General features: G+C 36.0%; 1 protein-coding gene across 8 annotated transcripts in view; it reads right to left on the bottom strand.

The window, feature by feature from the left end:
* The window catches only part of LOC101887310 (axotactin), a 238,775-nt gene that overhangs the window by 26,932 nt on the left and 195,904 nt on the right, over positions 1–15,939 (bottom strand). For all 8 annotated transcript variants that reach the window (XM_059131289.1, XM_020039625.2, XM_059131292.1 and 5 more), the window contains 4 exons: positions 9,877–10,488; positions 2,041–2,222; positions 1,482–1,769; positions 882–1,230 (listed from right to left, as the gene is read on the bottom strand). In XM_059131289.1, coding sequence (XP_058987272.1) covers positions 882–1,230; positions 1,482–1,769; positions 2,041–2,222; positions 9,877–10,488 — 1,431 coding nt within the window. The remainder of the gene's footprint in view (positions 1–881; positions 1,231–1,481; positions 1,770–2,040; positions 2,223–9,876; positions 10,489–15,939) is intronic.

Raw genomic sequence — 15,939 nt, 5'->3', positions numbered from 1 at the left:
TCCCCGATAGATAATTTACTTCCTTTGGATAAATTATCCAAGTTGAACAAATTATCCACATTGGATAAATTATCCATATTGGATAAATTATCCACATTGTATAAATTATCCACATTTTATATCATATCTACGTTGGATTAATTATTTACGTTGGATAAATTATCCACATTAAATAAATTATCCGCGTTGAATGAATTATCCACATTAGATTAATTATTAACGTTGGATAACCTACTTACATTGGATAAATTATCCACTTTAGATAAATTATAGACCACGTTTTATATCATATCTACGTTGGATTAATTATTTACGTTGGATAAATTATCCACATTAGATAAATTATCCACATTGGATAAATTATTAACGTTGGATAACCTACCTACATTGGATAAATTATCCACTTTGGATAAATTATAGACAACATTTTATATCATATCTACGTTGGATTAATTATTTACGTTGGATAATTTATCCACATTAGATAAATTATCCACTTTGGATAAAATATAGACATTGGATGTAATATCCGCATTTGATGAATTATCCGCATTGGTTAAATTATCTACATTGGATAATTTTCCCATATGGATAAATTATTCACATTGGATAAATTATATAAATTATCCACATTGGATAAATTATCCACCTACATTGGTTGGGTTATCCTACCTACATTGGATAAATTATCTACATTGGTTAAATGATCCATTTTGAATAAATTGAACAAGTTGGTGGAATAGTATAGGGCAAATTTTCTGTATTGGATAAATTATCAAATTTAGATAATTTATCCAATGTGGCATAAATTATCCACTGGGCCAATTTATCCATAATCTCCCTTCACTTATCCAAATAGTTCATATAGTCCATTTAATTACCTTCTGCTTTTTCTGTTTCCTTTTGTTTTTCATTATTTCCTACATCTTTGGTTGTGACGGTGGGCTGGTTTGATGCCTGTGGACTTCCACTGGGTCCATCTGCTGTTGCTTTTTTATCCTCCTCATTGTTTTCTTTGGTATTTGTGTTCTCGTTTATTTCAATTTTTGTTTCCTGCTTTTCTTGTTCCTTGTCGGCTTCGGCCTCAGCCTCCGCTTCTTCTTCATCTTCTTCGACGATACGTGTCTCTAGTTGAGGTAAGGCCAGATCACCATTCCTCTTGATACTGCCATTCTTCAAGATACCCACCAGCGGTGCACCATTACCTGGTTTCTTATCATCGACCGGCAGCTGTAATAATAGATAATGTCGAGTCAGAGGAAATGACGTGGCAGAAGATGAAGGCAAAGTAGAAACACAATAAAAACAATGAAAATCAATTAACGAAAATGTATCTCAACAAAGGAAAAGTATTTAAGACAAACATGTCCAGCATGTTCTTGTGTTAAGTGCACACATGTGGGCACAACATGGCCCATAAGCTCACGCACACACACACACATACACATGTATTTACTCGCACACGCACGAACAATACTTACGGCCTTGTAAACATACGGCTGACCACCCACACCGGGACTCTCGTGCATCTTGGTTGCCTGCTCCTTCGACCAGATAATGTCTTCATCCGTTTCACGTTCGATGCGTCTTTTGTAGGCTAAATGACTGCGGTAGACCTCAATGAGACAGCAAATGACAATGATGACAAACAAAGAGGTGAGCGTTATGAAAACCACTTGTGTGGAATCCTCCTTCGTTGAGACATCGTAGACATATTTGGCAACGTACGGTACACGCTGTGGTGGCTCCTCCACCCAATTATCGGCACTCTGTAGAAGGGCAAAATGAAAACGAAAACTGGACTATTGATCTGTGTACTTAAGGGGGGGGGGAGGGTAGAGGCATGAATATGAGAATATGTAAATATTTAAATGGAATTTGTCATGCAGGCTGCCATTTTAAGTTCTGCCCCCACCCAATGGGGGAAAAGTTAAAAGATCTGGAATTCGGCTTGCTAATTTGAATTTGTTAAATGTCAGGGAATTCATAGCAGCTGTGGGTAGTTGTCTTTGTCATACTCGTTGTCATTCTCATACTCACCATACTGACATTGACCATTGGCTCCTGCGATGGCTGTTCACTTATATCGAATTTGGCAACGCATTGTGCACTACGCACTCCCTGTGGGTTGATGACGGTTATATTGTCTGCCCCAGACTTGGTAAATAGCATATACTCCTCCAGTGGTTTCATTATATATTTGTTTACTTGTATGTAAATGTCTGTAGGAAATAATTGAAGATACAATTTCAGTTAATTTGCAAGGGTTTTTACTTTTAATTCAGGGAAAATGATTTAAATGATTGACGGATGATAAAGGAGGGGATGTGAGAATATTTATAGATGGTCTAAAAAGGGGAGAATTGAAGATGAAAGATTTCTACCAATAAAAAAGAAGCTAAACTCTAAGAAACTCATTTAAGGTATTCCTGGAAGAAGATCTATAATCTTTAAAAGAACTTAAGCTTATACATATTTTGATCACGCGAATAAAATATTTGATCTTAAAAGACATAAAGCGAAGTTTAACGAGTTGCCAAACTATTTTACAGATTATGTATGGGAGAGTCAGATTATCATGGTATTATGCTTCCAACTCCATCCCGGAAAAATTAAGTGGCTACATTTGCCGAATTGCTCATTACAAGGCAATATAACCACATTCCTTTGACATTTACAGTAGGTTAAAAATGATGGTTATTCCTTAAGAAAAATTACAAGCCGAATTTTTACATTTCATTTATTCACTACCAAGTAGCCGTTGTAAATATACGTAAAAGTAGGTAGTAGGGTGAATTTCAAGCAGTTGTGGATAGGATTTTTTTACCCTATACCACAATATGGTCAGGCCTTTATGTCTTTCTGTATTTATTTCCAACATAGAGAAGGAAGCGAGATAGACCCATAGCTCACTTTGATGATCTTCATAGAATCACTTTTTGAGTCGATTCATGCATGTCCGTCTGTCCATGCATTTTTGTAATCAAAGTGCAGATCGTGTTTATTACTCGATCGAGACGAAACTTTGCACAAATCATTAGATCGATCCAAGGACGAGCCGTGTTAAAGTTTGAAACAATCGGTCAACATTTAGCTTTAGCTCCCATAAATATCTTCGTCGGATTTGCTTTCTATTGTGCGCCAAATATGGAATTTGTCATACGATCGAATTGAGCCTAAAAACAAGTGTACAAATTTAGTGGAAATTAGTTCAGTTAAAGCTATATTTGGTGCGCAGTCTGGAAGAAAATCGGTTAAGGTATACCTATACGTCCCATATATACAAGGTGAGATAAAAAAAACTGCATAAATGAAAGCAAAAAATGTCGAAAATATCATCCAATTTTAAAACAGATTTGTTCGAATTGGTCACATTTGGCACGAATTATGGCCTTCAAACGGCCAATAAAACCGTCACACGCTGCCCGAATATTGCCCTGCAGTATTTTGGCCTATTTCCGGCGAAGCGCTTGCTTGAGGTGATCGACACTTTGGTATTTTTTTGTGCCAACCTTGCTTTTCAAAATACTTCAGATACAATAGTCCAACGGATTGGTATGCAGAGATTTTGGCGGCCATTGTGTGCTGGAAATAAAGCGAGGAAGCTCATTTCGTAACCATTCTTTGGTGGCGCGTGCTGAGTGAGATGGTTATGGTGCTGAGGCCTGTTGGTATGACCAAGGTCTGCGGCCAAAAAGTTTGCGTGTCCAAGGCTTTAATACACCCTCTAGAATATTTTCGCGATAATATTCGGCATTTATTCTGATGCCACAGTCGATTAATAGGAGCGGAGAGCTACCATCGGCTGTTATGGCGGCCCACATGTTTTCTCATCAGAGAAAACCAAATTCGGCACTTCATCACTTTCGACCAAGCGAATCAACTTTTTAGCTCCTTTGGGTCTATTTTCTTTCTGTTGCGGTGTACATTCTTGCACCTTTTGGAATTTAAATGGCTTTACCCCGAGCTCATTTTTCAATATTTGCCGTATGGAATATTGTGATATATTCAGCTCACGAGCCATTTTTCGGCCACTGCGACGCGAGATTCGATTAAGTCGCTTTTTTACTTTCCGAACCATTTCTGCTGATGTTGCTGTTTTCTTCCGTCCACTTCCTTGACGTCGAGCTACGCTACCAGTATTACGGTAACGAGTGATGGTACGAGACACAAAAGATTTATTCACATTTAAATGCTGGAGTACTCTAACGATAGCCACTTCTGGTTTTCCAGCCAAATATAAAGAAATCACACTATCATGCATGAATTCCATCACGAATAACTTTTTTCTGGAAAATTCTTACCAAAATGCTTTTGTTCGCTTGTAAACAATGTAATGAGCTGTCACTGGAATACTTTTAGCAGTTGTCGGTCGAGTGGCTTAGTAATGACAGCAGTCTGAAGTTGGTTGCAGTTTTTTAATCTCACCCTGTATGTTTCATTCGATTTTGTATTTAAGTCCCTCTCAATAGTAATATGCACTCCACAACAATGATATTTGATACCGGACATCAGATACAGCTCGAAAATACCTCCAAATTTCACCAAATTTTAAATCTTGTTTCTACGATGAATTTAGTCGGAATTGCCAAAATTCAGTTCATTTGTGCTGATTTTACCTATTTGGTGCACAATAAAACCGAAAGCGGATAAAGATATAAACTGGACAGAGATATTTTTGAGCTCCATTAGTTATTTGGTACCAAATATCATTCTTGTGGAGTGCTTATTTCACATGTGAGGGACTTAAAACTCCAAACCTTTAACACTAAATCTGATGAAACATATAAATGGAAGCTATAGCTATATATATCCAAAGGTCAGGGGAGAGTGCGATATCACGAGGAAGTATCTAATAATTTCCATACCCATAATTGTCCAAAATATTGACCTTTTGTGAGGAAGTACCAGAAGGAAGGGACCCATATATACAACTTCATAACATCAGATATAATTTCTAAAGACATTTATGAATTTTCCATTTCATAACTCAATTTTTTGAAACTTTTTTTTACAAATTTTGGCGCCCTTAGTTAAATTAAATTTTTTACGATTACTGAGGTTTGGACTAAACTTAGAATCAGCTACATTTTTATGTGTACCATTTTAAAAATTTTGAAGGTTTTCGGGAGAGTTATCAGAAAGTGTGGACCCTTGTGGACAGGGAATCAGAATGGTCCGATATTGGAATTTTCGTACTTGGCCTAAATAGTTATTTTTATAAGGCAAATGTTTTACCATATCAAACATAGCCATAAGCCAGAGGTTATAAGCACGATATTTTTTTTAAACAAAAAATGTTATGCTACAGATGCTGAGAGCGTATACGTTATATGGTTACAGGTTTATCACTGATACGACACCGGGTGTACTGTACAATCCCAATTTTCTTACCAAAATAATAATTCAAAATAAAAAAATTCCTGTCACAAATGACTTAAACATACAAAAATATTACATTGTTATGCCGCAAATAAGTTATGAATTCAATTATATACTTTTAAGTCAAAACTTCTTTAAACATTTTTCAAAAAAAAAAAAAAAAAAAAACTGAGAAAAAAATCATTTGATGTTTTATACATCCTCGAAAGTACTCTTACACACACCCACCGGCGCAAACACAATGACAACTCGTACACACTCACGCAACTCTTGTGTGTATATGTAAAACTAAAATTTAAACTGAAATGTTATGTCCTTGGTGGATTATTTGGAAAGCAGTCATCTTTCGGGTACTCATGCGGTATTAAAGTCATGTTCATTGTTGCTCTGAAAGTAAACGAAATATTTGTGCACACATTTTTTTCTGTTGGCAGGGTTCGGGGTCGGGGGCGAGCGAGCGAGCGAGCATGGTAACACGATAAACTCCCATTGTTGTTGATATACACAGAAACATACAGAGATTTCTGGATTTTTTCCCAGTGTTGGTGTGCAGTTGGCTTTCAGTTTGTTGGCGTAAGTTTTATGACAGTAAAAAGGATAACACAATAAAGTTCACTAAAAAATTGTTATGACCGACCGAAAAAACCCCAAAACTCTTAACATGCACATGCATGACAGCCACGCATTTGTGGTGCTACCCTAGAGGTAGATTATGATGGTCGTGCGGTAGAAGGAATGCGGAGTGGTAGAGTGCAACAAAAAACAGAATGCAACATCAAACATTAAATCCAAACAAACACCCAACCTCCCGCAACCACACTCGGCTGCCTTCCCTGCACTCAGAGCACCACGAAGTGCTCTACTCTGCAGACCTTAATCGAAACGTTGCTTAATCGAAAATAAATGAATATATTTTAAGCTTAAATTATTTGACCATTGAGCAGGAGGATATTTGTTAATTTTTTTTGTTGTCCACGTCCATTCGCGGCAAATGAATAAAATTGTTGCCATGATGGAGAGTGAAGTACATAAAACATTTTTATAAAGTGTTTGAATCACGCATTTTATGTGTGTGTGTGTGTGTGTGTGTATGTCTGTATGGGTGTCAGGTTTTTTGTTTAATAAAGTTTCCAGCATTTTTTATTTTTTGATACTCAAATAAAAATGTCCAATTTTGTGTTTTCAATTTCGCCTTGCTTTAAGTTTGTTTTTTTTTTCTCGCATTTTGGCCATTGAAACAATTTGTCTTGTTTGGTTGTTTATAGACACGTCCCCACATAAATTGTGGCGTTTTTGTTTCACTCGGGCCCGGTGTCAAAAACTTAGCGTAGCTTAAAGAACAAATGGCTGATCTTGGCAAATTTATTGATGTTCGGCAAGAAGTAATGCCCGTTAACTGCCTTAACTTAGGTGTTGTAAATTTGCATATTGTGTGTGTTTTTTTTGGGGTGTGGAAAACAGAATGTATGAGAGGCTGTTGTTTGTGTGGTTTCGCATATTGCAGATTATCTAGGAAAAATTGACTCGAATATGAACATGCGGATAATGATTTATCTAAGTTGAATAGATAAAATATTATGAAGCTGAAAAGAGTACACAACAAGCCAAAGCTCGAACAACTGAGCCTAAAATTGGCGTCCTCTGACGATGATGGGGTATGCAGGAGGAGTCTCAAAGGCTAGGGTTTTGTAGTGAAGAAATTTAAAACATGTCTTGTACACTTTTAAACCAACCGTTCTTAGATAGGAATGTATTAAAAAATTAAATCAAAATATATTGAAAATTTGAAAACTTCGGGCCATTTTTATTTATTTAAATGTAACTTCTGCTTCTGATGTTTTTTTTTTTTTTTGGTTTCAGAAAAATATCGATAACTAAAAAATTCCGCTATTTTAAATAAATTAAAAAATACAGGATAAGGGGAACAAATTGCAACCAAGTTCAGACTGTTGTCATTTCTAAGCCACTCGTCCGACATTGTTCACAAGCGTACAAAAGCATTTTGGTGAGAATTTTCCATAATTTTTTATTTGGCTCGAAAACCACAAGTGGCTATCGTTAGAGCACTCCAGCATTTAAATGTGAATAAATTATTAAACAATTACCGTGATACTGGTAGCGTAGCCCGAAGTCAAGGAAGTGGACGGAACATCAGCAGAAATGGTTCGAAAAGTAAAGAAGCGACTTGATCGAAACCCGCGTTGCAGTGGCCGAAAAATGGCTCGTGAGCTGAACTATTCGGCAAATATTGAAAAATGAGCTCGGGGTTAAGCAATTAAAATTCCAAAAAGTGCAAGAACTTACATCGCAACAGAAAGAAAATAGACTCAGAAGAGCTAAAGAGTTGATTCGCTTGGCCGAAAGTGGTAAACTGCCGAATTTGGTTTTCTCCGATGAGAAAACATTCGTTGTCCAGCAGTTTGAAAACAAACAAAATGATCGTGTTTATTTGCCAAAGCGGTCAGCTGAAAATGTACACGTTCGGTTGGGCACCAGAGCTCAAGCGCCGGCCATGGTGATGGTGTGGGCCGCCATAACAGCCGATGGTCGCTCTCCGCTCGTATTAATCAACCGTGGCATCAGAATAAATGCCGAATATTATCGCGAAAATATTCTGGAGGGTGTATTAAAGGCTTGGGGACGCAAATATTTTGGCCGCAGAACTAGTACCATCGCACTCAGCACGTGCCACCCAAGAATGGTTACAAAATGCGGTTTCTCGAGTATTTTGGAAAGCAAGGTTGGCACTAAAAATTACCAAAGTGTCGATCACCTCGAGCAAGCGCTTCGCCGGCAATGGGCCATAATGGCGCAGAGCAGCATTCGGGTAGCATGTGACGTTTTCATTGGCCGTTTGATGGCCATAATTCGTGCCAAAAGTGACCAAGTTTTTTATCTCACCCTGTAGAGTATATTATATTATAGTATAGTATAGTATACTATAGTATAGTATAGTATAGTATAGTATAGTATAGTATAGTATAGTATAGTATAGTATAGTATAGCATAGCATAGTAGAGTATAGTATAGTATAGTATAGTATAGTAAAGTATAGTATAGTATAGTATAGTATAGTATAGTATAGCATATTATATAGTATATAATATATATAGTATAGTATATTATATAGTATATTATATTATATTATATTATATTATATTATATTATATTATATTATATTATATTATATATTATATTATATTATATTATATTATATTATATTATATTATATTATATTATATTATATTATATTATATTATATTATATTATATTATATATATTATATTATATTATATTATATTAATATTATATTATATTATATTATATTATATTATATTATATTATATTATATTATATATATTATATTATATTATATTATATTATATTATATTATTATATTATATTATATTATATTATCTTATATTAATATTATATATATTATATATATTATATTATATTATATTATATTATATTATATATATATTATATTATATTATATTATATTATATTATATTATATTATATTATATTATATTATATTATATTATATTATATTATATTATATTATATTATATTATATTATATTATATTATATTATATTATATTATATTATATTATATTATATTATATTATATATATTATATTATATTATATTATATTATATTATATTATATTATATTATATTATATTATATTATATTATATTATATTATATTATATTATATTATATTATATTATATTATATTATATTATATTATATTATATTATATTATATTATATTATATTATATTATATTATATTATATTATATTATATTATATTATATTATATTATATTATATTATATTATATTATATTATATTATATTATATTATATTATATTATATTATATTATATTATATTATATTATAGTAAATGATATTCTTTTGCACGATACAATGTATACAAATTTTAATACTCGCTCCAAAAACAATCTCAACCCAACCTTATCCACCCCTCTATATTGACACACATGCAAAATTTCAAGACTCTAGACTCAACCGTTTCGCCTAGCAGGCCGATCACAACAATTTCGAAAAAATTGAAAATATGGGTATTGTGCTTCCAATGTTTGATATTCCAAACCATCTAAATATAATTTTGATATTGTGTTGTGTCCACATCCTATACGCATTGCCCCTATCACATTTGTATCTCATTCATATTACCACACCATGCAATTATTTCGTTAAGCTACGGAATGTCTCATATGCTACTGTTTGGATTGTGTGTGACTAAACGGTGCATCAAGTGACTAAACCCCTCTTAAATAGGCTAACAATGGCCTAAACTAACACAAACATGAATTACAGCGTTTACACATACATATATTGTTATCTTCACATGTGTGTATTCCCCCAGCAACAATGTGTAAATTGTGTGTATGTGAGTGAATTTCGTTTATGTTGTGTGTATGTGAATATGTGTGTGTGTGTGTGCGCCCGTTTTGTATACTCACTTGACAAACATCCACTGTAACTCTTAAATACGGCAAAACGTGTATCTGTGGTATTAATACCACCGATTTGTACACGATTAGCACCCATATCAGCGGACGGTGTTAATGCCCTCGCACTGATGGGTGCCAATGGCACCGGTTCGCGGTCAATATAGAGCGTCGCCTCGCTTTGATTACGCTGATAGTATATCGAGTGTCGGGCGTTGTTGAGGAAATTCCGATCGATGCGTGCCCCCACAGCCGGACCTTCGCGGTCTTCCTCGAACAGCAAATAACCATCAGCTGTTATGGCTATCATAAGATAGTAGCTGCGGTCAGCCGCCGTCTGCAATAGCAGCATGACACGATTGGCCCGACGCAAGTCCAACGAAGAAAATGCCAACTGCAGACGGACATAGTCGACTTTGCCGTTCAATTCGAATTTCCTTTGCAGCGTCGATTCGCCACTGAAGTCGGCACCCTTCTCCTCCATACAGAATTCACCCAAAAAGCTGGTGTGTTCACAGTCACATTTCGATTCTTGTTTGGCGAAATTTTCACGGCAAATGCCACCGTTTTTACATGGCTCAGCATCGCATTTTATTTGGCAGTTTGGTAGAACGCCATCGGTTGCTGGAAGAAGAGATAAAGAGAATGAAACAATAAAAAAGAAATTGATTTAATAAACAATTTAATTTGGAATTAAGAAGAAAAAATGTTATGGGAAAATTCCTTTTATGTTCTCACGAAATCATTGAATCAACTCTTACAGAAGAATGGGGCGAACAGTCAGTCTGTCTGTTGAAATCTCGATGCAGCCCACATTTGTGACGTAGAGCTTCGAAATTTGGTACAAGAATATGCATAGTTTCTAGGATGTTTGGAATTGAAAATAAAATATAAATTGGTCCACGTATCTCCCAATATTCGGTATTTTGATTATTTTCGCCACATTTTTGCACGGATTGGTCCAAAAATGGTATCTGTAGTTCGTAATGGGTTCCAGCTCCGGTGACGGAATATTGTATGTATAGGTCCACGTATATATAACGGTACCCATCGATACTCGATATTTTTATAATCCTAGTAACATTTTCCCACGAAATTGTTTCAAATTTTCTTGTAGCATAAAATTATCCATACAGGTTCCCGTTTCGGTATAGCACCCATATATCGGCCTCACCCACTTTATGTTTTTTTTGAAAAAAATTAACAGCATTTTCTTAACTGCCCTACTGGTATTTGTAGTTTAATGTGGGACACGATTGAATCCGGAGACTTTTCAATAAAAATGTTTTCTTTACCTAATAATGGAGGGTATTAAAAGTACGGCATTTAATGTTCTTTTATTTGATGGGGAGCAAACGTTACAAAAATAAATATGTTGTTTTGTAATTTGTAGTAGAATTTTTAGGAAATGTTGCTAGAAATGCCAGATCCTCTTTTAGCAGACAAGAAGTTTTTTTTCTTATATGACCAGGTGTTCTTATTGAAGACCAGAGGGTCTTCTCATAGATGACGAGGATATTTTTTTGCTGACCAGTAGGTCTTATCAAATTGATATAGAATGTCTGTTCAAAGAAGAGTAGCTAGTCTAATCATGGAATTTAAGTTGTTCTCCTCAGAAAAGACCAGAAAAGAAGATCAGTTGGCCGTCTCATAGACGGTAGGTAGGTCTCCTCTAGGAAGACCTGAATGTCTGTGAGAAGAAACCCATTCTTCTGTAGATGTCTTATTTATAATTTTTTTCAGAGAAGAAGAAATTTATACGCGAAGGTCTTCGTATAGAAGGCGAGAAGAACTTCTCATAGAAAACTAGAAGGTCTTCGTATAGAAGAGGAGAAGGTCTTCGTATAGAATAGAAGAAGGTCTTCGTATAGAAGAGGAGAAGGTATTCGTAAAGAAGAGGAGAAGGTCTTCGTAAAGAAGAGGAGAAGGTCTCCCTATAGAAGACGAGAAGGTCTTCGTATAGAAGGCGAGAAGAACTTCTCATAGAAAACTAGAAGGTCTTCGTATAGAAGAGGAGAAGGTCTTCGTATAGAATAGAAGAAGGTCTTCGTATAGAAGAGGAGAAGGTATTCGTAAAGAAGAGGAGAAGGTCTTCGTAAAGAAGAGGAGAAGGTCTCCCTATAGAAGACGAGAAGGTCTTCGTATAGAAGACGAGAAGGTCTTCGTATAGAAGACGAGAAGGTCTTCGTATAGAGGAGGAGAAGGTCTTCGTATAGAAGACGAGAAGGTCTCCGTATAAAAGACGAGAAGGTCTTCGTATAGAAGACGAGAAGGTCTTCGTATAGAAGACGAGAAGGTCTTCGTATAGAAGACGAGAAGGTCTCCGTATAGCAGAGGAGAAGGTCTTCGTAAAGAAGAGAAGAAGTTCTTCGTATAGAGGAGGAGAAGGTCTTCATATAGAAGACGAGAAGGTCTTCGTATTGAAGACGAGAAGGTCTCCGTATAACAGAGGAGAAGGTCTCCGTATAACAGAGGAGAAGGTCTTCGTATAGAGGAGGAGAAGGTCTCCGTATAACAGAGGAGAACGTCTTCGTATAGAGGAGGAGAACGTCTTCGTATAGAGGAGGGGAACGTCTTCGTATGGAGGAGGAGAAGGTCTTCGTATAGAGGAGGAGAAGGTCTTCGTATAGAGGACGAGAAGGTCTTCGTATAGAGGAGGAGAAGGTCTTCGTATAGAGGATGAGAAGGTCTTCGTATAGAGGAGGAAAGAGTCTTCTCATAGAAGAGGAAAGAGTCTTCTCATAGAAGAGGAAAGAGTCTTCTCATAGAAGAGGAAAGAGTCTTCTCATAGAAGAGGAAAGAGTCTTCTCATAGAAGAGGAAAGCGTCTTCTCATAGAAGAAGAAAGAGTCTTCTCATAGAAGAAGAAAGAGTCTTCTCATGGCCGATAATGAAGTTTTCCCATGAAAGGCCAGATGGTATTCCCATGGTAGACCTGAAGATCTTCCTTAAAAGCCCCGAAGGTCTTTACTTAGAACACCAGAACGATAAATATTCTTCCCACATAATGCTTGAAGGCCATTTCGCACAAAAACCAAAAGTTCATCTCAGAAAAGCTCAAAAATTCTTCCCACAGAATTCCAAAATTCATCTTATAGAAGGCCCAAAGTTTTTCTCAAATAAAGCCAAAAAGTCTTCCCACAGAAGGCTTAAGGGTCTTTTCAAAGGAGGCCAAAAGTTCTTCTTGCGGAAGTCTAAAAAGTTCTTTTCGAAAGCACTTCACAGAGAAGTTCAGAAGTCTTTGTACAAAAGGTTAAGCCCAAAAGGTATTTTTACAGAAGACAAAGAAGTTTTCTTACAGAATGTTAAATTGCTCTTCCCGCAGAAGGCCAAAAAGTTTTTTCATAGAAGGCCAATAGGTTTTCTCATAAAGGATCAAGTAGTCTTTTCACATAAAGCCAAAAGCTTTTCTCGTAGAAGACCCAAAATTTCTTCTCAGAAAAGACCAAAACGTCTCCTCATAGACAACCAAATCTCTTCTCACATAGGTCTTCTCAAAGAAGTCCAGTTGGTCGTCTCATAGAAGACTATAAAGTCTTTTATTAGAATACCAAAACGAGTCTTGAAGGAATACAGAAGATATGCTAATAGAGAAGACCCGAAAGGCAGAAGATCTGCTAATATAGAAGACCCGGCAGAAAAAAATGAATAGAAACCTATTTATTTTATATTTCAAATTGGTTGCTTTATATCATGGTAAGCATTTCATCAGAGACAATGTATGCGGCGTATACGTAATGCAGTAAATTTAATTTGCATATATCATACGACCCAATGTAATGGAAAGTAGTTGCTTCAAATTCCACTCGCATGCCGGAATTTAATGTTTCGTATATTTCATATTTGAAATACTTTTCATAGATTTTATATTCATATGTCAGGATGATTTAGTGTCTTGAGAGATCATAGGCGTGAAATCAAAAAAGTTATTCGTGATAGAATTCAAGCGCGATAATGTGATTTCTTTATATTTGGCTGGAAAACCACAAATGGCTGTCGTTAGAGTACTCCAGCATTTCAATGTCAATAAATCTTTTGTGTCTCGTACCATCGCTCGTTACCGTGATACTGGTAGCGTAGCCCGACGTCAAGGAAGTGGACGGAAGAAAATAGCAACTTCAGCAGAAATGGTTCGAAGAGTAAAGAAACGACTCGATAGAAACCCGCGTCGCAGTGGCCGAAAAATGGTTCGTGAGCTGAACATATCGCAACATTCCATTCTTCAAATATTGAAAAATGAGCTCGGGGTAAAGCTATTGAAATCGCAAAAAGTGCAAGAACTTACGCCGCAACAGAAAGAAAATAGACTCAAAAGAGTTAAAGAGTTGTTTCGCTTGGCCGAAAGTGGTGAACTGCCGAATTTGGTTTTCTCCGATGAGAAAACACTCCTTTTCCAGCAGTTTGTAAAAAAACAAAATTATCGTGTTTACTTGTCAAAGATGTCAGCTGAAAATGTGCACCTTTGGTTGGCCATCAGAACTCAAGCCTCAAGCCATGGTGATGGTGTGGGTCGCCATAACAGCCGATGGTCGCTCTCCGATCGTATTAATGGCATTAGAATAAATTTCGAATATTACTGCGAAGATATTCTGGAGAGTGTATTAAAGCCCTGGACCCGCAAATACTTTTGGCCGCAGACCTTGGACATTCCAACAGGACTCAGCACCACCGCACTCAGCGCGCCACCCAAGAATGGTGGCCGGATACCAATCCGTTCAACTATTGTGTTTGGAGTATTTTGGAAAGCAAGGTTGGCATTAAAAAATACCAAAGTGTCGATCACCTCAAACAAGCGCTTCGCCGGGAATGGGCCAAAATACCGCAGAGCAACATTCGGGCAGCGTGTGACGCTGGCCGTTTGAAGGCCATAATTCGTGCCAATGGTAGCCAATTCGAACAAATCTAAACTCATTCTAAAACTTGCTGCTATTTCCATCATTTTTTGCTTAAATTCAATAAAATTTAAGAAAGGCTGACAACTTGGTTATATATACCTTTTCTCAGGCAAGTACTTTTTTATACCCTCCACCTTGGAAAGGAGGGTATATTAACTTTGTCATTCCGTTTGTAACATCCCTAAATATTCGTTTTAGACCCCATAAAGTATATATATTCATAATCAGCATAAAATTCTAAGTCGATTTAACGATGTCCGTCTGTCTGTCTGTCTGTCTGTCTGTCTGTTGAAATCACGATATAGCCCACATTATTTGACGTAGAGCTCCAAAATTTAGCAGAGCTATTTGCATTGTGTCTAGGATGGTTGGTATTGAAAATGAGATATATCGGTCCACGTTCTGGTATAGTCCCCATATAACGGTACCTCCCGATATTCGGTATTTTGATGGTTTTTGCCACATTTTTTCACTGATTTGTCTAAAAATTGGTATTTGTGGGTCATAATGGGTTCCAGCTCCGGTGGCGAAAAATTGTAATTATAGGTCCACGTTTTGGTATAGCCCCCATATAACGGTACCTCCCCATAATCGGCATTTTAATGGTTATTGCCACATTTCTTCTAATGTTTCTTTTACCCTAAGGTGGAGGGTATTAAAAGTTTGGCCCGGCCGAACTTAATGTTTTTTTACTTGTTTTAATATGACAAGAGAACGACAATTCTTAACGATATATTTATTTCAGCGTCAATTAGGTAATATCAGATCAGAAGGAAGCATTGAATATGTAAAAATTCTTGAGATAAGTGGGTATTTTAAGCTTAAATAATATTTCATTATTTATACCACATTTCCAATTGACAATTAGCAATGTCAAGCACGAGTCCATTAATTGATTTTCTTACTAGACACTGATCTAGGTGTGGATGTGACTTTAATTTCTTGTATATATATGCCTTCGCAGAAAACTACTTGGTTATAGTTGAAGAGTCCTCTCAGGTTCCCTTTGCCACACATTTAACTTTTTCTCGATGTGCTCCTGACACACGAGTACATATGTATGTCAGTACCAAGTTTTAATGCATTTCATGTAAGATTTGGTTAAATTCTTGGTATTTTTAATTTGGTTATTACTTTAGTTTCATAAACAGTTTTGTGGTTTAAAGCATGCTTTCGTGCAA

The sequence above is a fragment of the Musca domestica genome, unplaced genomic scaffold, assembly GCF_030504385.1.
Source record: "Musca domestica strain aabys unplaced genomic scaffold, Musca_domestica.polishedcontigs.V.1.1 84, whole genome shotgun sequence".
In the NCBI taxonomy this organism is placed as follows: Eukaryota; Metazoa; Arthropoda; class Insecta; order Diptera; family Muscidae; genus Musca; species Musca domestica.
This window is presented reverse-complemented; position numbering and strand designations above follow the sequence as displayed.